At 41.9% G+C, this 22,321-nt stretch overlaps 1 protein-coding gene across 1 annotated transcript; it reads right to left on the bottom strand.

The window, feature by feature from the left end:
- Nucleotides 1-283: 283 nt before the first annotated feature.
- LOC134302656 (cyclin-Y-like) lies at nt 284-9,298 on the bottom strand. The gene is made up of 10 exons (XM_062987824.1): nt 9,076-9,298; nt 8,617-8,691; nt 8,491-8,522; nt 5,588-5,685; nt 5,366-5,401; nt 4,686-4,743; nt 2,705-2,824; nt 1,534-1,700; nt 1,007-1,169; nt 284-397 (listed from the first exon to the last, which is right to left on the bottom strand). Exons 1-10 carry the CDS (start codon nt 9,227-9,229, stop codon nt 284-286), a joined length of 1,017 nt encoding a protein of 338 aa, XP_062843894.1. The 5' UTR covers nt 9,230-9,298.
- Nucleotides 9,299-22,321: the final 13,023 nt, after the last annotated feature.

A 22,321-nucleotide genomic window follows, 5' to 3' on the forward strand; every position in this document is an offset into this window, starting at 1 on the left:
AGAATGAGCACAAAAAATGTGCCAAATGCATACAGGATACACTGAGCACCCATCCTGCATACACATAAAAAAAAAGCTCCTGCAATCAGTATCACTGGCAGTTTTTAGATTTAAAATGTTAATTTTTTTTCTAGACTATTTACATCCTTGTGTACTATTTAATGTCATGTACTGTTAATTCTGTGTACAATACAGCATGTATTTTGTATTTGTATAAAGTTCTGTGGTATGTTAGCTTCTTTATAATGCTGTAATGCTATGTAAATTTTTGGCTCTGGTTTTGTTAGGATAGAATAGCCGGAACCCATGTTGCTACACACAAGTTATCAGCACTGGTGGAACGTTTATGTAATGTTTTCTTGATGTTTCTGTATTCGTCACACAGCTGAGACATTGCCTGGGAAATAGATAAGAGAAAGATATGAAATTATGATTGTTGACGTATGGGTAACACTTGTAATTACTCAAGTGTAAAAAAGAAAGACAAACATTGTATTGAGTAACAAAATAAAACTGTAAAAATCACTCAGAATTAGGAACATACTGTACAGACAGCACACTGCTTTAACCAGTCAATTTGAGGTGCAGTTTTCTCCCATTTTAGCGTAATCAGTTTGTCTTCCGCTGCTGGGGGATCCCTGATTGCAGTTGAGGTGGGTATATTGCTGCTCGTGCCTCCTCTGACCTGCGCGTAGCCCTTAGCAGAACCATTTTCACCCATGCATTCTGCACAAGCGCCTCTCTATCTGCTAATCAGGGTCTTTACACAGAGTTTGAAGACCCCACCCACATAGTCCGGTCATCCCGCCCTAGCAGAAACATGTCTGCTGCAGGCACTGCTAATTATACCCGCTAGAACCAAGGAGTTCAGAATCTCGCCGCTCGTGGACTAGCAGTGTTTCAGTGTTGTGGATTCAGCCTCATTTTATTTTCTCCCTCAGTACAATGTTTTTTGGGGTTGTTTTGTTTGTTTTTATTAAAAAAGAATTCTGACATGCAAACACACCTCCAGTTGAAGCGCTCTGTCTCTGCTTAGAGCCAATGTAGGGCTGGTGAAGTTGTTGGCCTCTGCGAGCGAACGCAGATCGAAGTAATACTTGGCGTAAATGCTGGATGGAACGTTGATATTGAACTGCAGCAGCTCCAGGAACTCTCGCTCCAACTCGTTCCTGCATAGACAGAATTCGTCGACTCAATAAAAACGCTCAAATGTACAGCGGCTTCAGAGACTCTTGGTCTACTGTTGAGAGTTTACTCTCAGGAAGTGAGCAGTTTAAAAACAGCTAACAGTACTAATGTATAAATGTTTTAATTGGAAACCATCCTGGATTGGTAGCTCTAAATTGCCCCAAGGTGTTAGTAAATGAGCAAATACATATGGGTAATGGTTCTCCTTTCCAGGGTGTATTCTTGCCTTGTGTTCAATCAGGATTAAATAGTTCCTAATTAATTAATGTAGATAAAAAGAGCCAAAAATCCAAAACAGCACAGGGTTAGGGTTAGGGTTAGGGTTAGGGACAGGGACACACTCACATGTCCTCTATTGTAACATGCTTAAGGATGTTACAGTAGTCCACATTCCACACTGCCTGGTCATCCCAGACTTTAGAGGCCAGCAGGATGGCTCCGAGTACCATGCGCTTCCAGCTCCTAGGACACATGGGGATCTCTGCATACGACAGCAAGCGCTCTAGATACACCTACAGGGAGAACAAGGAGAAACCAAGAGATGAGAGGTGGTAAATCTTAAAATTGGTAGTATTTTAAAAGCTGAGTAATGTACAATAATAAAAAAGTATTTAACCACTTTTATTTTAGTGAACATGGCAGCTTTAGACACAGAATGTGTTTTATATACTTGCATAGGAAAACACACACATATCTACACCAAAAACTACAACCAGTGGTGTCAGAAGCAGGCCAGGAGCATTATGATGGATCCCACCCGCCCTGCTCCCCTCAGGAAGAAGGCTAGGTGACATCACAACACACCACCAGATTTTGGAACAGTTTTTACCCTTAGGTCATCCTCCTTACCAACTTCACACCCTAAAGTAGACCATACCGTTTCTACTCTCGTCTGCCTGCCTTCACTCCCATTGTTGGTTGCATTTTTATTAAGGTTGTGCTTGTGCAATCCAGAAAAGGCACTGTTTGTTACCTAGACACTAATGTAGTTAACTATCTAGCTTGTTTAATACTCTTTATTCTTTCTTAGTTTCTATAATAACATTCATCATTATACAGTTGACACAAATTTTTTTAAATGCATTTTCTCCCCATTTTACTCCCGATTTAGCGCACTCAATTTTGTCTTCCGCTGCTAAGAGATACCAGATTGCATGAGCATGTCACTGTACACGCCTCGTTCGACACGTGCACAGCCCTCTTCTTATCCCTTGCATTCTGCACAGGCGTCTCTTCCGCCAATCAGGGTCCTTACACAGCATATGAAGACCCTCCCACCCTGCAGATACGGTGGCCAATTAGTATCTGCTGCAGGCACTGCCAATTATGCCCGCTAGATGGCGCCCAGCCGACCGGTGGCAACACCGAGTTTCGAACCGGGGACTTCAGAAACTCGGTGCTGGTGTGCAAGCGGAATATCCCACTGCGCCACCTGGGTGCCTAGTTTTAATTTTTAACTATTTATTTTTTACAGGCCTTGTAGATTTAGACAGGTCTTAAGAATTAGGAGGCTTACCAGTGTGACGATGGCACATTCTGGGCATAGCCGGGCGGAGCTAAACAGTGTTTGGATGAAGTGATAGATATGCCTCTGCTCTGGATTCTGCTTAGCATAGTCTTCAGGTAGCTCGCATCTCTTCAGCCGGAAAAATACGGACACAGAAAGACGTTAACAGCTGCTCAGGGGATGTCACACGTGTTAAGTAGTATTAAAAACAACTTACATAGATTAGATTTTGCACACAATGATTTTGCTTCTATTATTACATGCACGCTTTGAAACTGGAAACTGCAAAAGTATGGTGTTCCACAGGGTTCAGTGTTGTGACTTCAGTGCTGTTATTTACTCTCTACATGCTGCTATTAAAATTATTCGTAAACATGGCAATAACTTCCACATTTCACGTTTCATTAACAGGGAATAACTAATGAGCTATTTTTTTAAAGAAAACTATCCAATCCCATACATTTATCCAAAGCTGTAACCATGAACTGTACATTGGGGGGGACCAAATCTACCTGGGTGTTGGGGGATTGGTGCTCAATAATTGATGTCAACACATAGTTTGAGTGGAATATGTTTGTTATAATTTTTCTGTCAGTATATTTGGGGGGATATCTAAATATTGGGGTGTATTTACAGGGTAATCATATTTTCTCTATACAGAATCCCCAGAAATCAAAGTTACCATCCCTCCTAATTGTGGACATCCCTCCTAATTATTAGGTTATGGCAATTTAACCACACCTGTTGCTAACAGGTGTATACAATTTAATTACCAAAAATAAATGATACCTTTTGGCTGTAGTTTGAGGAAGGCCTTGTCCTCTTTTAGTAGGACAAGGTGTGGAGGAACTCTAATGACCTGCACACAGCCATGACATCAACCCCTTTTTACACTTTTTGTTTTAAGTGGAAGATAATCAGTACATATTGTGGACAGCCATCCTAGAAGACTACAGGCTGTTATTACCTTAAAGGGGGAAGCAATTTTATTTAAGGGTAACGGCATGTCCATCCATTTAATGGTCAGATGTCCACATAATTTTGGCCTTATAGTGTATGTTTCTTTTTGTTTTTCTACCAGTGTTACTAAATACACTAAATAAATACAAAATACTCAGATACACACACACACACACACACACACACACACACACACACACTATGCAGAAACAAGGAGGTGGTTTTAATGTTATGGCTGATCAGTATAGCTTGCAGTCACTGTCTATTTTATCAGCTCCACTTACTATATAGAAGCACTTTGTAGTTCTACAATTACTGACTGTAGTCTATCTGTTTCTCTACATGCTTTGTTAGCCCCCTTTCATGCTGTTCTTTAATAGTCAGGACCACCACAGAGCAGGTATTATTTAGGTGGTGGATCATTCTCAGCACTGCAGTGACACTGACATGGTGGTGGTGTGTTAGTGTGTGTTGTGCTGGTATGAGTGGATCAGACACAGCAGCGCTGCTGGTGTTTTTAAATACCGTGTCCACTCACTCTCCACTCTATTAGACACTCCTACCTAGTTGGTCCACCTTGTAGATGTAAAGTCAGAGACGATCGCTCATCTATTGCTGCTGTTTCAGTTGATCATCTTTGAGATCTTCATCAGTGGTCACAGTATGCTGTTGGCTGGATATATTTTTGGTTGGTGGACTATTGTCAGTCCAGCAGTGACAGTGAGGTGTTTAAAAACTCCAGCAGCATTGCTGTGTTCACTCATACCAGCACAACACACACACAGTGCTGAGAATGATCCACCACCCAAATAATACCTACTCTGTGGTGGTCCTGGGAGAGTCCTGACCATTGAAGAACAGCATGAAAGGGGGCCAACAAAGCATGCAGAGAAACAGATGGACTACAGTCAGTAATTGTAAAACTACAAAGTGCTCCAGTATGGTAAGTGGAGCTGATAAAATGGACAGTGAGTAGAAACAAGGAGGTGGTTTTAATGTTATGGTTGATCGGTGTATATAAAGCACTTACTGTCAGAGGATGGAGTTTTTCATCAAAGATGTCCAGCAGTGATTGGCTATCCTGGTCCCTAAATTAGTCAGCCAAAGAGTTATTTTAGAGCTAAGTAAGCAAACCCAAGAAAACAAATATAACAGTAATAAAGATCCAGCTTTCCAAATCCGTGTTCCAAATAGAGATTTGTAGTCACAGGGTCCTTATTTGCCTTTAAGTGTCCCAATTCTAATTTAAGAGTTCTCTGAGTCCTTCATCCTTAACTTAAGGAAAATTATAAACTAGCTAAACAAATGAACAATCATTAAACTGATCTAGATCATTTGATGTAAAGCTATTGCTGATGTTATTATGTTATGATTTTTATATTTGTGATGAAGTGATGAAGTCTGTGCTGGTGTTGCTGAATATCAGCAATCACAAAACTACCACAGTGACCCTGGAATGTCATGAATACAACATTCCTATTTCCCATTTGCCACTTTGGCAGCCACTTTGGCAGCACTTGGATTTGGTTTATTCGACTCTCTTATAGTTTGCACATTTTTAAAGTCAAGAGGTCTGAATGCTTGAATATCTAAATCTCCCAGAGGTCAGCATATGGACCACATCATTAAAGTGCACTTGAAGGAGGACCTCAAGAGTTGGAGTGCCAAGTGGGACAGAGTAAAAGAAAGAAATGATCAGGAAATAGTTACCTGTTTTTAATGTGGTAATAGATGGCCAAGGAGACACTGCAAAATGTTTTACAATACAGATAAAAACACGCAGTTTACATTTATAGAAAAGGTGGTACTGTTTTAAACATTCTTATTTTAGAACATTGGGCATGTAACATGGGTGTTTAGTTGGTGTAGATTAATAGTTATTCTGTATTAGCAATAAAAAAGTATTAGAATTCGTATTAAGCATCATCTTACCATTTGATTGTGAATTTAAGGTTTGGTCGGCTGACTGTGTTATCATCCAGGAAGATAGTGGAACAGGAACTATAGATTTTTCTGCTCCTGCCATGGTGCTGTAGAGATTGAGAAACAGTGAGAGAACGATTGAGAGAAATGTATGGTGAGAGTCCTATTTTCATACTGTCATGCCATCTAATCCCTTCACTCGCTACACAGACTTCACTTCCCATGATTCACTTAATCGACACATCATAGATCGCAGCCTGTTGCATAGATGCATGTTACCAGTGTGCTGATTTAACACGTGTTTGTTTATAAAGGTATTTTTATCACCCAAGACATTTTTTTTTTCCCACTTGGGTGTGAAGTATTTCTACTACATTCAATACATACTCAGTATTACTTTATGCCAGTGTTTTGGTTTGTGGCAACAGGCAGATAAACACAAAATGAACTTGTACACATACGCCCCCTTGTGGAGGCTTTACGTTACAACTTGTAAACCACATTGCGACTAGATTGCCACCAATTTCATTGATTGATTATATTTTGTTTTGTGTTTCGTTATGATTCATTGTTTGTGTTGCCTGGGTTGCAGTAAAAACCATGGACAAATGTGGGTCGCTTGAGGAAAAGTTAAAAAACCTACACTATATTGCCAAAAGTATTCGCTCGTCTGCCTTCACACGCATATGAACTTGAGTGACGTCCCATTCTTAATCCATAGGGTTTAATATCATGTCGGCCCACCCTTTGCAGCTATAACAGCTTCAACTCTTCTGGGAAGGCTTTCCACAAGGTTTAGGAGTGTGTTTATGAGAATTTTTGACCATTCTTCCAGAAGCTCATTTGTGAGGTCAGACACTGATGTCGGACGAGAAGGCCTGGCTCACAGTCTCCGCTCTAATTCATCCCAAAGGTGTTCTATCGGGTTGAGGTCTGGACTCTGTGCAGGCCAGTCAAGTTCTTCCACACCAAACTCGCTCATCCGTGTCTCTATGGTGCTTGCTTTGTGCACTGGTGCGCAGTCATGTTGAAACAGGAAGGGGCCATCCCCAAACTGTTCCCACAAAGTTGGGAGCATGAAATTGTCCAAAATCTCTTGGTATGCTGAAGCATTAAGAGTTCCGTTCACTGGAACTAAGGGGCCGAGCCCAACTCCTGAAAAACACCCCCACACCATAATCCTCAAAAAATCCCCAAAACCATAATAAATGGTTTTATATACCAGTGGCCATGGAAGTGATTGGAACACCTGAATTCAATTATTTGGATGGGTGAGCGAATACTTTTGGCAATATAGTGTACCCGTATTCTCATGTATGACCCTTTTTTGTACTGCTTAACTTCGACTTTGGATCATCTTCTGGCCTGTTTGCTTGGTTTATGGTTTCTTGGTCTTGACCTACCTTTGGTCTGTTACTACTACAGTTACTACAATTTCTTGGTTGTTTGTAAAGCTGTTCTGTGATCATCTGCATGCGTCTGACTTGCCTGGTCCACATGTCACATACACATTTACGTGCAATTTATTGGTTTAATACATTCTAATGGCTTTTTATGTATTCTTAAGAGAAATGCATGACTATGCTTTCAACGTCCATTCAGAATCTGTGCAGTTATACAGTATTTCCTCCTACATGCTCTTGGTCTTAAAGTTGTGATTGAGATATTGCTTACCTGGACCCTTTGTTATTGCAAAGATAAGGTCATAAGGGTTCTTTAATTTTTTTTTACAACATGGCTTTGTAAATGTGATGGTTTCAGGTTTTCAGACTTAAAGAATGCATACCTGAGCATTTAAGTGGCAACCGTTTGCATTGTAGTCATGGCAACTATCTTCGACCTCCCACCAAGAAGCCATGTTAGTTATGTTGTTTTGGCGGCCACAAATGCATTGTAACTTCGATTAGTGCCAAAAAAGTTTGTTTATTAGGATTTTAACGTCATGTTTCACACTTTTGGTTACATTCATGACAGGAACGGTAGTTACTCATTACACAAGGTTCATCTCCAATTCGCCTCATTTGCATGTCTTTGGACTGTGGGAGGAAACCGGAGCTCCCGGAGGAAACCCACGCAGACACAGGGAGAACATGCAAACTCCACACAGAAAGGACACAGACCGCCCCACCTGGGGATCGAACCCAGGACCTTCTTGCTGTGAGGCGACAGTGCTACCCACTTAGTTACTGTGCCGCCCTTATCCCTTTCTAATTTAATATAGAAGCATCGTCTGTACTAGTACTAGTCATTAATATTATAAGTTGTTTGCAAGTATTTACGGGTAGTGAGCACATTGCAGTGTTTATAATTAAACACGGTTATTATTGTCACTATAGCAATTAGTATTATTGTGCAACATGCTAACTTATTAGCGCTGTTTCACATCTGGTTGATTTTCATAAATGACCCACGTAACTACAGTTATGTGCACGCACTGTATTGTGTTTCTCATTGTTATTATTGTTTATACTTTTCCGTTTTACTCCATTCTGATGTACACAGTAACCAGCTGGGACGTGCATAAACAAACATCCAACTTCCCTGTATTTTGGAGGGAGTTGTCTTTCTGTCTGTCTGTCTAGCTCAGAAAAAAGGGGGGGGGGGGGGGGACTCTTAGCGAGGGCAGAACAGTAAATGCACCTCTTCAGGCAGCAGATGTATCAAGTCTTATTCCCCCAAATCTTCTGGAGGGTATTATAGCCACAAGTTCATATTAATGGGTTTGGAATAGGATAGCCAACTTACTCATGATCTGGCATCCACATACTTTGTATTAGCCAGTCTATAAATGCCATGTGTATGTTGGCATATTTCACATCAAGTGCCACAAGACCATAGCAAGTCGGACTATAGCTCAAACAGCATAACAGACTGCAGGATGTAAGGTTTACGTGAAGACGTTATGTACTCACATTAACACACAGCCTCTTCCTTCTATCCTGGACTAGAAAGAGAGTGAGTCTGTTAACCTCAGAGGAACTCACGTAACAAAATCAAGCACTTACATGCACACCAACACACAACATACATATTCTTACTGTCTGTTTGTGACTTGCTGATGAATAAAGTGCAGGCTCGTGGATGGTCGGAAGGGTTGCTCTCCAAAATATGGTCTGTAAACGATAAACAACACAGATCACGGATTCAAATGTTTATTGGTTTTACAAATTTGCCTGAAGTTTTCTGTAAATGGGGATTGTATTTTACTGCCACCATAGTGACACACTTTCCCTCAAAAGAATGCAAAATATTAAATTAAATTCACTAAAACATGAACCTAAAACATGGTTGTTCCTGACAATTACCCATCGCATATTGGGATGGATATTGGATTTTGTCTTTAACATCCAGTTACAATGATGTCAGTCATTGATAAAACAATGTAGCTTACAATATCGTAGCCCACATATATCTGCCACTCTGAGCTGTATACCAGTTTTAGCAGGACTAACGCAATAATGACAATAATGCATGTGATGCAAATGTTAAGGATTTACCTTCAGCGTTCTCTCTGTCACTGATGTGCTGCAGTTTGCTTTCTGTCTCCGCCCTTGTAAAGTCCTGCTCTGTTAATTCAGTGTGAAGTAGCGCACGCGCACTCGAGCCCTGCTTTGGGCTGCTGGATCCTGAGCAAGAGCTAGTGCAGCCCATTGCATTACACTCACACACACACACATATACACACACACACACACAAGCTCAGAATAACAGTAGATCCAATCTGAGTTTATAAAACTAGGTGCAGGCAGTGAGCGTTAGCTGCATTCTTAAATCTGTGTGCATCTGTTTCCAGCCGTCTGCATCTGCACACAACATAATCCAATCAGTGGAGTACATCCGGCAGCAGCGCTGGTGAGGGGGTCGCTGATTCTGTGGGGAAAGTAATAAAGGAGAGAGGAGGGGAAGTGATGGGATAGAAATGGAGGAGAGAGGAGAAGAAATGACGGGACTGGAATAGATAATAAGAGGTAAAACGGGGATGGAGGAGAGAAGGGGACTTGATGGAGACAGTGATGGTGGAGGAAAGAGAGGGAATGATGGGATTGGAAGAGTAGGGAGGAGGAAAGATGTTGAGATAAGAATGTACAGGGGATTAAAAAGAGGAGGGGTCATGATGAGAGGAAAGAAGAGGGAAGAGCACGGATAAAAATAAAGGAGGGGAGGTAAAAGGAGGGAAGAAATGGGTAGGCAGGACATGATGAGAGAGGAAAAGAAAGGGAGGTGATAGGTTGTGAATAGAGAGGTAAAAGGAGAAGCTAGGTAAGATGCGCAGAAAGGGAGATGTATCTAGGGGAGATGGTGCAATTAAAATTAGGATGATAAATGATTAGATGTTAATGTTAAATAAAGTGAGTGATAAAAAAGAATAAAGATGGATTTAAGGAGAGAAGTAAAATATAGGGGGTGTTTGAAAACCTAGTGAGCTGCCTTGCTGCCTACTGCCTACCTAGGCAGCTTCCTAAGTAAAGAGAATTCTAATAAGACATCAAGCTCATAAGGCAGATTATTTAGACGCACTGCTTCAACAGTCTCAGGTCATTCAAACCAATGGGTTGAGGCAACAAACCTGCTAGCATGCCAGCTAACATCTCCCTCTGTGTACCAAAAACGGTTAAATTGGCACTGACCAGCCCAAATTTGCAAATAAATGACATCTGTAAACCTTTATACAAATTAAAAATGAATGAGAATTTACACAGATGAGGCATAACATTGACTAATATTGTGTTGGTCCCCCTTTTGCTGCCAAAACAGCCCTGCAACTGTGATGCACTGTGTATTCTGACACCTTTCTATCAGAACCAGCATTAACTTTTCCAGGAATTTGAGCTACAGTAGCTCGTCTGTTGGATCGGACCTCATGGACCTGCCTTCCGTTCCCTACGTGCATCAATGAGCCTTGGCCGCCCATCACCCTGTCGCCGATTTACCACTGTTCCTTCCTTGGACCACTTTTGATAGATACTGACCACTGCAGACTGGGAACACCCCACAAGAGCTGCAGTTTTGGAGATGCTCTGACCCAGTCGTCTAGCCATCACAATTTGGCCCTCACACTTGCTCATTTTTCCTGCTTCTAACATCAACTTTGAGGTTAAAATGTTCACTTGCTGCCTAATATATCCCACCCATGAAGAGATGATCAGTGTTATTCACTTCACCGGTCATAATGTTATGCCTGGTTGGTGTAATTACATTTGAAAAGAACTCTATTCGTTGCTCCGCATTTGTAATATTTGTAATTATTTGTGAGAAAAGTTGTGCTGCACTGAATGCTGGGATTGCCTTCACTGCTAAGGAAGCATCGGCTGCTCCTTCGTTAATCAATCAGATTATTGCTTAGATTAAGGCACCTCAGTAGGCATCATTTTAAGGTGTCTAAGAATTTCGACAGCCTTCTTCTCAGGACCGCAGGTAGGATGACGTAAAATGTGTCTATGTAGAGAGATCACTAGGTTTTCAGACAGACCAACTGAAAAGAACAATGACACGGTTAGATAAGAAAGGACTGAAGGGGAGACTATGTGGTTTTAATGATAAAGAAGAGCAAATATTATTTCATAGAAATAGGATATACAGTAGATCAGTGGTGTCAACTTTTTTCTAGGAGGGTCAGATTTGATAATGTGAAAATATGCACAGCCTGTGTCGCTTTTATTACGTCATATCAATGAGTAAGTCTCGTTCACGGTTTTGCCACTTCTCATGTGAATGACACAGTGTTGCTGCCATCATCTGGTAATAATGGGAATTGCATCTTGAATTAGTATTTTTTTTTCTGTTTGACTGTGCTGGTGGGCCACAAACAATGCAATTTAAGACAGAAGACGCGGACCGTGTTAAATCCGACCTCGGGTCGTGATTGGCCCGTGAGCCGGACCTTGGACATGCCTGATATATGAAGATCAGTGGAAATGAAAGAGAAATAAAGTGGGGGAATAATAGGATAAGATTGGAGGAAATGTGGTAAGAGAGAAAAAGGTCAGAAAAGGGGTGAAAGAGGATTAGAATTAAATTGGATGGATATCGATGATAGTGGTATATAAATGGATGAAAGGAGACGAAAAAAGAGATGGTATGTATGTGGGGGAAAAGATGGGGTATAAATGGATAATATGTTGGATGATGGATAGGAATAAAGGTGAGGAAAAGGATAAAACATTACGAGAGTAAAGGAGAGAGAAATAATTAGATGAATTCTGACTGAAAGATAAAAGAGATGAGGGGTAGAAATGGAACAGTGCTAGGGATGTACTTATAAAAAGAAGAGGAGGGAATATGATTGGATGGTAATTGGAAGGAAGAAAATGAACAGAATATGAACAGATGAGAAAAGGAATGGGTGAAGATAAAGAGAGGAGATAATATTAGGGAAAAGGAATGTAGTGAAGTCCATAAAGACATAATGTTTTTGCTGATGTAGATGTAGTAGATGTCTGATGCATAAAAATTCCACCTCCCTGACCTCAACCTTTATTGATGGTTAAACAGCCTAGCTATTGAGAGGTACATTTGTCAGTGCGCTCCCAGTGCCGGTCCCAAGCCAGGATTTTAATAGGAGGGTTGCATCAGGAACGGCATCTGGCCCAAAACTGGGACAGATCACGTATGTGGATCAGAATAATATGCTGTGGTGACCCCTACAAGCCAGAAGGAGAAAAAACGCAGGTTGATGGGTAATAATGTCAATTATATCTGTTTAAATTCCAATCCAGAACACCCTCTGTCTGAATCCACGGTTTTCAGTAGTAAAGCTAGTAAGAATAAAGAAGTAAACCTCCTCCAGAGTTTACACAAACGATGACTTGGGGTGTCAGTATCCCTTTTAACACAGTGACCCAAAGCATACAACCAAAACAACACTGGGTGGCTTCAGGGCCAAGTCTCTGAATGTCATTGAGTGGCCCGGCCAAAGCCCAGACTTGAACCCCATCTAACATCTGAAAAAAGCTTTAAATCCACTCTGTCAGAGCTTGAGAGGATCTGCCATGACAAATAGAGTAAACTGCCTAAATTCAGGTGTGCTAAGCATCTAGAGACATATCCATAAAGACATGCAGCTGTAAATACTCCCAAAAGGTCTGAACATTTTTGAATAACTTATTTAGGGATTTTTTTTCTAAAACATTTTTTTTACTCTTTACACTTACACAGCATGGTGGCTCGGTGGGTAGCACTGTCGCCTCACAGCAAGAAGGTTCTGGGTTCAATTCCCAGGTGTAGTGGAGGTTCATCAGTTCACAAGTTTACATTGAAAAATAGCTCCAGGCACCAAAACCATGCTAACCTCAAGCCGCTCAGGCAAACCACACCCACTGCTGCCTCCTTCTCAGTTGGACTATGGAATTGCCAATCAGCTGTTAGCAAAGCTGACTTCATTGCTTCCTATGCCAGTCACCTATCACTACAATTACTGGCTTTAACTGAAACCTGGATCAAACCAGAAAATACTGCTACTCCAGCGGCACTTTCAAATGGCTATTCCTTCTCCCACACATCTCGTCCATCAGGACGGGGAGGAGGGACAGGCTTACTGATAAAGAATGGCTTAAAATATGCTACCCTGTTGACCAGTACTACCTACAATTCCTTTGAATACCATGCCATACTGGTTAATACTCCTGTCAAACTAGGTATCATTGTCATTTACCGCCCACCTGGGCAAATGGGCGAATTCACACATGAACTAGACATGCTGCTGTCTTCTGTCCCTGAACATGAGTGTCCCATACTCATTCTTGGTGATATGAACATCCACCTTGACAGTCCCTGTTCTGCAGACTTTAAAACTCTCATGCAGTCATTCAACCTGGAGTGGGTGCCCAGCCCTCCAACCCATAAAGCCGGTAAAAACCTGGACTTAATCTTTGCTAGGAATTGTGACACCGACTCTTTAACTGTCACTCCTTTGCACCTCTCAGATCACTACTTTGTACAACTCAATGTCCGCATCCCAGAAATACCAACTGCTACTCCAACTACGGTCTCTTTCCGCCGCAATCTAAAAGACCTCTCAGCAGACCAGTACTCCTCACTGGTAACTGACACTATACCTCCATTAAGCGCCTTCTCTACTCTTAATGTGAATGAGGCTACAGATACACTTTGCTCTACCTTGAGCTCATGCCTGGACAGTCTCTGCCCTCTGTCCTCACGAACCATCCGCTCAAATAAACCACAGCCATGGCTAAATAACGATACACTCCGGAAACAACGCTCGAAACTCAGGGCTGCCGAAAGAAAATGGCAAAAAAGCAAGAACCTGGCTGACCTAGCCAGTTACCAACTACTCTTGTCTAACTTCTCGGCCAGCATCACTACTGCTAAAGCTGACTATTATCAAAACAAAATCAGCTCCCTCACTGATTCACGAAAACTGTTTGCGGCATTCAAATCGCTACTTAACCCTCCGCCTCCTCCTCCTACCAGCTGCCTCACAGCCGATGTGCTGGCATCGTTCTTCACTGGAAAAGTGTCGGCCATCAGCAGCCAGTTCACTGATCCACCCAAAGATATTCATTCAACCTCGGTCAAGGGCGCAACCTTTTCCTCGTTTACCCCTCTTACTGAGGACGAGGCACTGACTCTCCTTACATGTAGCCGTCCTACTACATGTCCGCTTGATCCAATTCCCACAAAACTGTTACAAGCAGTTGCTCCTGTGATAATTCCAGCTATCACACATGTGATCAACACCTCCTTAGCCGATGGAGAGTTCCCAACTGCCTTCAAACAGGCTCAAGTAACTCCACTACTCAAAAAACCTACTCTCAACCCTGACCAAGTTGATAACTATCGACCGGTCTCACTACTACCTTTTCTTTCCAAAGCGATAGAAAAAGTAGTCTACAAACAGGTCTCTGGTTTCCTCTCCCAGAATGACCTCCTGGACCAGAACCAGTCCGGCTTCAAAAAAGGGCACTCCACTGAAACGGCTCTGCTGTCTGTGACAGAAGCCTTAAAATCTGCCAAAGCTGCAGGGCAGTCCTCAGTCCTCATTCTATTGGACCTCTCAGCTGCTTTCGATACGGTCAATCATGACCTTCTGCTCACTATACTCTCAAACATGGGCATCTCAAACAAACCACTCTCATGGCTTAATTCATATCTCACCGGGCGTTCCTTCAAGGTGTCATGGTTAGGACAACTGTCCTCAGCCCACTCACTATCCACTGGAGTCCCCCAGGGCTCAGTACTGGGACCCCTTCTCTTCTCCATTTACACCACCTCTCTGGGTCAGATTATTCGCTCACATGGTTTCTCTTACCATTGCTATGCTGATGACACACAGCTCTATCTATCATTCCCGCCTGACGACTCCTCAATCTCGGCGCGGATATCACACTGCCTCTCAGACATATCCTCCTGGATGAAGGAACACCACCTTCAACTGAATCGATCTAAGACTGAACTGCTGATTCTTCCGGCAAAACAAACCGTACAGCACAGCCTCAGCATAACCATCGACTCGCTTTCACTCTCTCCAATAAAGGTTGCTAGGAACCTAGGAGTCATGATTGACGATCAGCTGTCCTTTACAAACCATGTTGCCTCAGTGACTCGGTCCTGCCGCTTTGCACTATACAATATCAGAAAGATCCGTCCGTTCCTAACGCAGTATGCCACCCAGCTCTTGGTCCAAGCTGTGGTCATCTCCCGCCTTGACTACTGCAATGCGCTGCTAACGGGCCTCCCGGCCTGTACCATAAAGCCACTACAGATGGTACAAAATGCAGCAGCTCGCTTGGTATTCAACCAACCAAAACGAGCACATGTTACTCCACTACTCATTGAGCTCCACTGGCTTCCGGTTGCTGCTCGCATCCAGTTCAAAGCTCTTACAATCGCCTACAAGGTGATAACGGGACAGGCACCCACTTACATGAACTCACTGCTAAAGGCTTACGTTACCCTCCGTCCGCTGCGCTCCTCCACAGAACGCCGTCTAGCTTTGCCGAAAGTACACACAAAGCAATCCAGGCTGTTCTCATACATAGTCCCCCGATGGTGGAACAAGCTTCCAGCCACTACCAGAGCAGGGGCGTCCCTCGCTACGGTAAAGAAACTCCTGAAGACCGAGCTCTTCAAGGAACACCTTCTCTCCTAACACCTCTAACACACTAACACCTCTAACCTCATTCTCATTCCCTCTCCTCCACTCTTCCTCCTCTAGTTCTTCTTCCTCTTTGTCTATGCCACCTTTCTGGCCTGGTAATCTAGCAAATCATTTCGTTTATTTATTTTTTCTTTTCTTATTTTTATATTATTTATGTTGTTTTTAGAGATGTACTCCATTTATTGTAAGTCGCTTTGGACAAAGGCGTCGGCTAAATGTAAATGTAATGTACATTGAACACAGTCATGGGCAATTTTAGTGTCTCCAATTCATCTTACTTGCATGTCTTCGGACTGTGGGAGGTAACCGGAGCACCCGGATGAAACCCATGTGGAAACCCATGTGGAAACCCACCGCCCCACCTGGGGATCGAACACAGGACCTTCTTGCTGTGAGGCGACAGTGATACCGACTTAGCCACCGTGCCGCCCTGTTATGAATGTAACCAAAGTGTAAAACATGACTTTAAAATTCTAATAAAATAAATAAATTACTAATCTAATCAGTCGTATTGAGAATTATATACAAAACCAAATACACAACACAATAAAGTGTGCAAAAGAATCTGAATACTTTCTGAATTCACTGTATATACGAAAAACAGTTGATTAATTAATACATTAAATATCTTGTCTGTACATCTTTAAAAAAAAACTACAATTAAAAGGGGGTTTAAAATCTGTTCTTAACGTTTTTTCTACTGCCACAACTTTTTATATATCTTATTTTATATTTTAGTCTACAGTTACTGTTGTCTGTTACTGGGGTCAACTTGTTTAAATACTCCAGATACTTTTGTTCCATACCTAACTTAAGGTATCATAATATTTTAAAGTAGCGATTGTTTTCATCCTGTCCACTAGATGTCAGTGTAGCACGTGATTAAGAAAAATCGTCTGATGCGTTATACACGCCTCTAAAAACTACACGGTGTCAGAATCTTTTGATAAAATACACAAGTGGTCAGTTTATTTAACATTAACAACCTAATGAAGATCTTTGAGACTTTTTTGTCTTTCCGGTGTTCAATTTGTATCCTAATTTGAATCTCAGATGAGTCTCCCAAACTACGTTTTGCAATCCAACGTTGGTATTATGTTTTGGAGTGGACGATAAGTCACAAATACTGTAAAGCTTGTGTGTGCCGATGTGTTCCACATATCTACTCCTTCCCCGGGTTTCCCTTCTATGTCTTGCCCCAACAATCACAGAAATTCTGCAGAAAGTATATTGCCTACAACAACACAGTTACAATATAATATTATGCTGGATACCAGGACACTGCGGACTCCTGGGCAACGAGAGAGCGGATCAAGCAGCAAAAAAGGCCACATCCATACCGGATCCAATGTACCAAATCCCACCAATGGACATCAAACCTACAATAAACTCATATATCAAGAACAAATGGCAAAACGACTGGAACACACACCAGAATAATAAATTGTATGAAATTAATCCCACTGTTGGGGGAAAAAATGAAGACCTACCTCGAAAACCGTTGGGATCAGACAGTGTACACAAGATGCCGTATTGGACACACAAGATTAACACACATGTACCTGATAAAAGACGAAACTGCCCCATATTGTGCAACATGCCAAACACAGATTACAATAAAACATTTAATGCTGGAATGTGTCATTTATAACCATGAAAGACAACAGATCTTATCAGCAAAAACCATAAATGAACTCTTTACCAAGACAAAAGCAACAACACTTCCAAAATTCCTGTCATTAACAAAACTGAAGCAATACATATAAATGAACATACATAGACAACAGACATAACTCCTCTAAGTCAAATGAAATAAGTAAATAAGACAGATCACAACCTTTTCTGCCATGAACATGGCCCAAAGGGCAGACATGGCGTTAAAAACTAAACACTAACTAACTAACTAACTTCTTTGTCTTGCTTTTACAACAATCACAATTTGATCGCAACACCTTTCACACTACATGATTTTGAGTCACAGACAGGTCCAGATATTTAGCATGCTGGACATTTTTCTTGAGTCTGCGAGCATTTGGCGTTTGGTGAACAGTTCACACGTAGCGTTTGCTCGGGACTCAAAACTCGGCTCTTGATCGCTGAGTTGCCTCCGAGCTGCCACATCTATCGGCGACCTGTTGGCGAGCAAAAATCAGGGCAAAATCGTGTAGTGTGAACTAGGCATTACACGTATAGCTAACCACTGCCTGTTTGTCAACTGTGGCTCATGCTAGATCAATCTGCCGTCATCCATACACATCAGACATCCCAAGTCTCCCGGAAGTTCCCGGGAGTCTCCCGCATATACGTAGCGGCTCCCTGATGCCCGCAAGTCAGATAAAATCTCCCGGAATCTAGAACGAGCGGCCAAGAGCGACACGCGCACGCAGGCGACACAGACTTTATTCCCGATCGCGTAATAAATCCGTTATCTGATATACAATCTAGCGCACTGTGTAGGGAACATAATTAATTATGTAATACACTATCTAGTACACTATGTAAGGATCACAAATCATCATCTAGTTATACTTTGTAGTGCACTATGTAGTGAACATAAATTCATATATAAAATACTATCTAGTGCACTATGTAGGGAACCTAAATCCGTTAACTAATACGCTACCTAAAGCATTATGTAAGAAACATAAGTCTATTATCTAGTACACTATGTAAGGAACATAAATCTATTATCTTTCACACTATCTAGTGCACTATGCAGTACACATTAATGTGTTTGTGACGCAAACAGTTAGCTTAGTAGCTCAGTTAGCAGCTCCTAAAAGTTCTGTTATCACCCATAATCCTTTGTTGTGTGCGAGAGATTTTTTAGCTTTTTTTTCCCCCCTTGTCCGGGGGTACCTCCCTGAAATGAGTTTTTGCAACTTGGGATGTCTGACACATGATCCTACAGAAGACTGGCGTTGGCTGGTGTCTAATGAGTCAATGGTAGGACATGAACGCCATCCCTCTTACCCAGAGAGCAGGGGCAATAAACAGTCAACTCTCAGCATCTAACCGTGGAATGTCATGTGGCGTCTTTGCTCAAAGTTATGACCCTTAGATTATAGTTGATGTGATGTAATTGAGCATGCTTTTAGATCTTGTGGTGTGCCTTCAGATTTGCTGCGGTATTTTGAGATTAGCATCTCTGTTTTGTTTTGCGTAGGTCTTGGGTCATAAAAAAACAGAACATGATATCAAAGCTTCAAGGATGATATTGCCAAGGACACACACACAATCTAGGCTTGGTTTGATAATTTTTACTTATAAATAAATACTATAAATTCTCTCCTAAATAAAGTAATAAATAATGAATCTGTTGAGGTCAGTATGTTATTGGTAGTCTTAAGTTCTGGATGCCCCATGGTGCTTGGATCACCTCTGCCCCCTTGAATATGAAATTATATTAGCAAAACAACATGCCTGGCCTTTCCATTCATCTGAGCCCAGCCAGTCATCAAAGGAACCTCATTTGAGCATCTGAACAAGGTCCCTAAGTACCTAAGTTTTCTACTAGCAGCTAAAAGGTCCACAAATTACAGAGATGCTACATCTGCATCTTAATACTAGACACATCTGGAGCCTTAATTGTGTATTGATTTAAATGACTCACTCAATGCATTTGTACTGTAAATAACATAACTCCGGTTTCCTCCCACAGTCCAAAGACGTGCAAGTGAGATACGATTGGAGATACTAAATTGTCCATGACTGTGTTCGATGTTTATGACAGGAACGGAAGTAACTCATTACACAAGATTCATCAGTTCACAAGTTTTAATATCAAACACGGTCATGGACAATTTAGTATCTCCAATCGTATCTCACTTGCATGTCTTTGGGAGGAAACCAGAACACGGGGAGAACATGCAAACTCCACACAGAAAGGACCCGGGCGGCCCCACCTGGGGATCGAACCCAGGACCTTCTTGTTGTGAGGCGACAGTGCTACCCACTTAGGCACCGTGCCGCCCGTAATGCGTGTCGTAAAATGTGCGAGTCTGCAATTATCTTCAACTGGTGGGGTTGCCAGAGTGCACAAATAAAAATAATCTATATTCAAAATGTATATTAAAATCAGTACTAATCAAAATAATACACACCACAATACCACAAGCAAGTTTTCTGTACATCCACAAAATTATTTTATTAAAAATAGACATTAGAGCTTTTTTTGTTAGTTTTTTACAATATAAAGCGAGTAAGTAAATATAAATATCATTTCTTTATGCAACCAAAAATCTGGTCACAAACTAACAAAGAGATTCTGGTTTCTGTTTCGTTAATTTTCCCACCTCAAGCAAAACACAAAGCTTATTAATAAATATTTACACGATTTCAAATCCGCAAGGTCCGACTATATAGCAAACCTATACAGAACACACCTGCGGGAGAACATTTACATTTGTAAATGGGGGAATAAGGCATTGTCTCTCTTTTTCTCGCAATTTAGCCCGATCACATCCGAGGAGACCAGTCTGAGGCCAGTCTCGCGCATGGAGAGTTACTCCTCCATGTTCCTCACAGGCACCTTGGGCTACTATCAGGGTCCTTATACAGTGTTGAAGACTCCACCCCCCTTTTTTAGTCCGGTCTTTTTCCACACAGTAGACTAGTGGCCAATTTTGTCTGCCAATTGTGCCTGCTAGGGGGCGCCAAACCGGCTGGTATTTATAATCTTACTTTAACAATCCCTACCAAGGGTGAGAATAATTCTAGAGATGACTAGATTAGCTACCTACAATAGCTACAACTGAGGTTAGCCTTTGAAACAATGTTATTCAGCTAACTGTCAGGTGACTAATGCTAATCTTAGGACTCGTCCACCAGTAAAAATGTGCCAAAAGAATTTTTTTAAAAAGGTACATCTGGTTTAAAAAATATATATGCATTATATGTTGCTTGATCTTGTCATTTTGGCACAAGATTGACTTCATAACGCTTCAGTAGCTACACAATAAGAGAAGGAAAAACAGCCATCACACATAACACAGCAACAAGGCTGTACAATTTGGCAACTTGGTTCTCATTGACACAAAATTTAATTTACAGCTGAGACATACGACAGTATTTTAGGGCTGATATTAAAACAAAGTGTAAAAAAATAGTAGACTTAGAATATAAAGGCATAAAATTACAAGAATACAGTCACTATATATCTATATTTTTCCTCCTGTTTTGCATAGCCAATTAGTCATTTAGAGGAGGGTATATTTTCCTCCTGGCACTCGCGTACACAGTCGACAAACCCCTTTTTTTGTGCAGAGGTCCCCAACCACCGGGCAGAGGACCGTGGGTCATTTATTATAGGGCCGCACAGAAAGAATAAATAATTAGAGATCGCTACATCAGCCATGAAAACACTGCTTTCATTTCCAACACATGGGTGTTTATCGTCTCATATCACCCCCAGGTAAAAGCAGCACCTCGTTTCAGCTAAAAAAAAAAAAGGCTCATTTGTGAGCAGTATAGTTATTCTACTGTATTTCAAAAGCCCCTCCGCCCCCGCCGGTCTGTGAAATGATATTTTATATGAAACAGGTTGGGAAGCGCTGCTTTAGTGGATTCGCGCATGAGGCCAGTCTTGCACACGGAGAGTAATGTGCACATCATGTACAGGGCAGTTGTAGCCTGGTGGGTAAGGAATTGAACTAGTAATTGAAAGGTCGCTTGTTCAAGCCCCATTACTGCCAGGTTGCCACAGTTGAGCCCTTGAGCCAGGCCTTTAACCCTCAATTGCTTAGACTGTGTACTGTCACAGTACTGTAAATCGCTTTGGATGAAGGCGTCTGCAAAAATGCTGATCTCCACGTTCCTCCACTTCTGTGCCACCTTGCTGTCCACAGTCACAATCTTTCAATGTGAAATTTCGAGGCTGCCAGGTTAGAGGAGCACAGGTGAAATCTGGTGCTGATGTGCCAGGAGATGGAACGTTTATCTTGTGAAACTGATACGTATGGAACAAGTATAACTTTACCAAATCGTGACACGTGTGCAGTACAGAGTGCATCTTTTTACCCACATGAGGCGAGTTCATATGTGGATCAGCTTTGTGTCCTGAGAGCCACTTTCTTCCCTTTTTCTCCCTTTTAGTGCGTCCAGTTGCACAATTGCATCATGCTTCCTCTCCACGAATGCCGATCCCCGCTCCGATTGAGGAGAACAAAGCTAACCCACGCCCCTCCGACACGTGGGCAGCAGCCGTATGCATTTTGTCACCTACACTTTGACGAGTGCAATGCGGATCAGCACTGTGCACGGAGAGACACACCCTGATCAGTGCACTCTTTCCTCGTCTCTGTGCAGGCGCCATCGATCAGCCAGAGAGAGGTCGTAATTGCATTAGTTATGAGCGAGACCCTATCCGGCTTAATCCCACCCCTATCTGAACAACAGGCCAATCGTTGTTCATGCGGCTGCTCAGCCCAGCCGGCAGGCAGAGCTGAGACTCGATACGATGTATGTGTGTTTTACCACCGCACCACCTGAGCGGCGAAGTCTACTAATTTTAATTGTTTTAACAGTAGCCCAAACGCCATCATCGATACATTTGTGAAATTTTAAACATTTAACATGTTAGCACTGTAATGAAACACAACCTGATTGTTGTTAGTAATTAGCTTTTC

The sequence above is a fragment of the Trichomycterus rosablanca genome, chromosome 25, assembly GCF_030014385.1.
Source record: "Trichomycterus rosablanca isolate fTriRos1 chromosome 25, fTriRos1.hap1, whole genome shotgun sequence".
In the NCBI taxonomy this organism is placed as follows: Eukaryota; Metazoa; Chordata; class Actinopteri; order Siluriformes; family Trichomycteridae; genus Trichomycterus; species Trichomycterus rosablanca.

Excerpts from the sequence above, each read along its gene's own strand:
- LOC134302656 (XM_062987824.1), bottom strand. The coding sequence starts at position 9,229 with ATGGGCTGCACTAGCTCTTGCTCAGGATCCAGCAGCCCAAAGCAGGGC. Across the intron at positions 5,402-5,587 it reads CTTAAATTCACAATCAAATG|TGTCTCCTTGGCCATCTATT; the intron begins GTAAGATGATGC and ends AACATTTTGCAG. Across the intron at positions 1,170-1,533 it reads CATGTTACAATAGAGGACAT|GAACGAGTTGGAGCGAGAGT; the intron begins GTGAGTGTGTCC and ends CTGTCTATGCAG.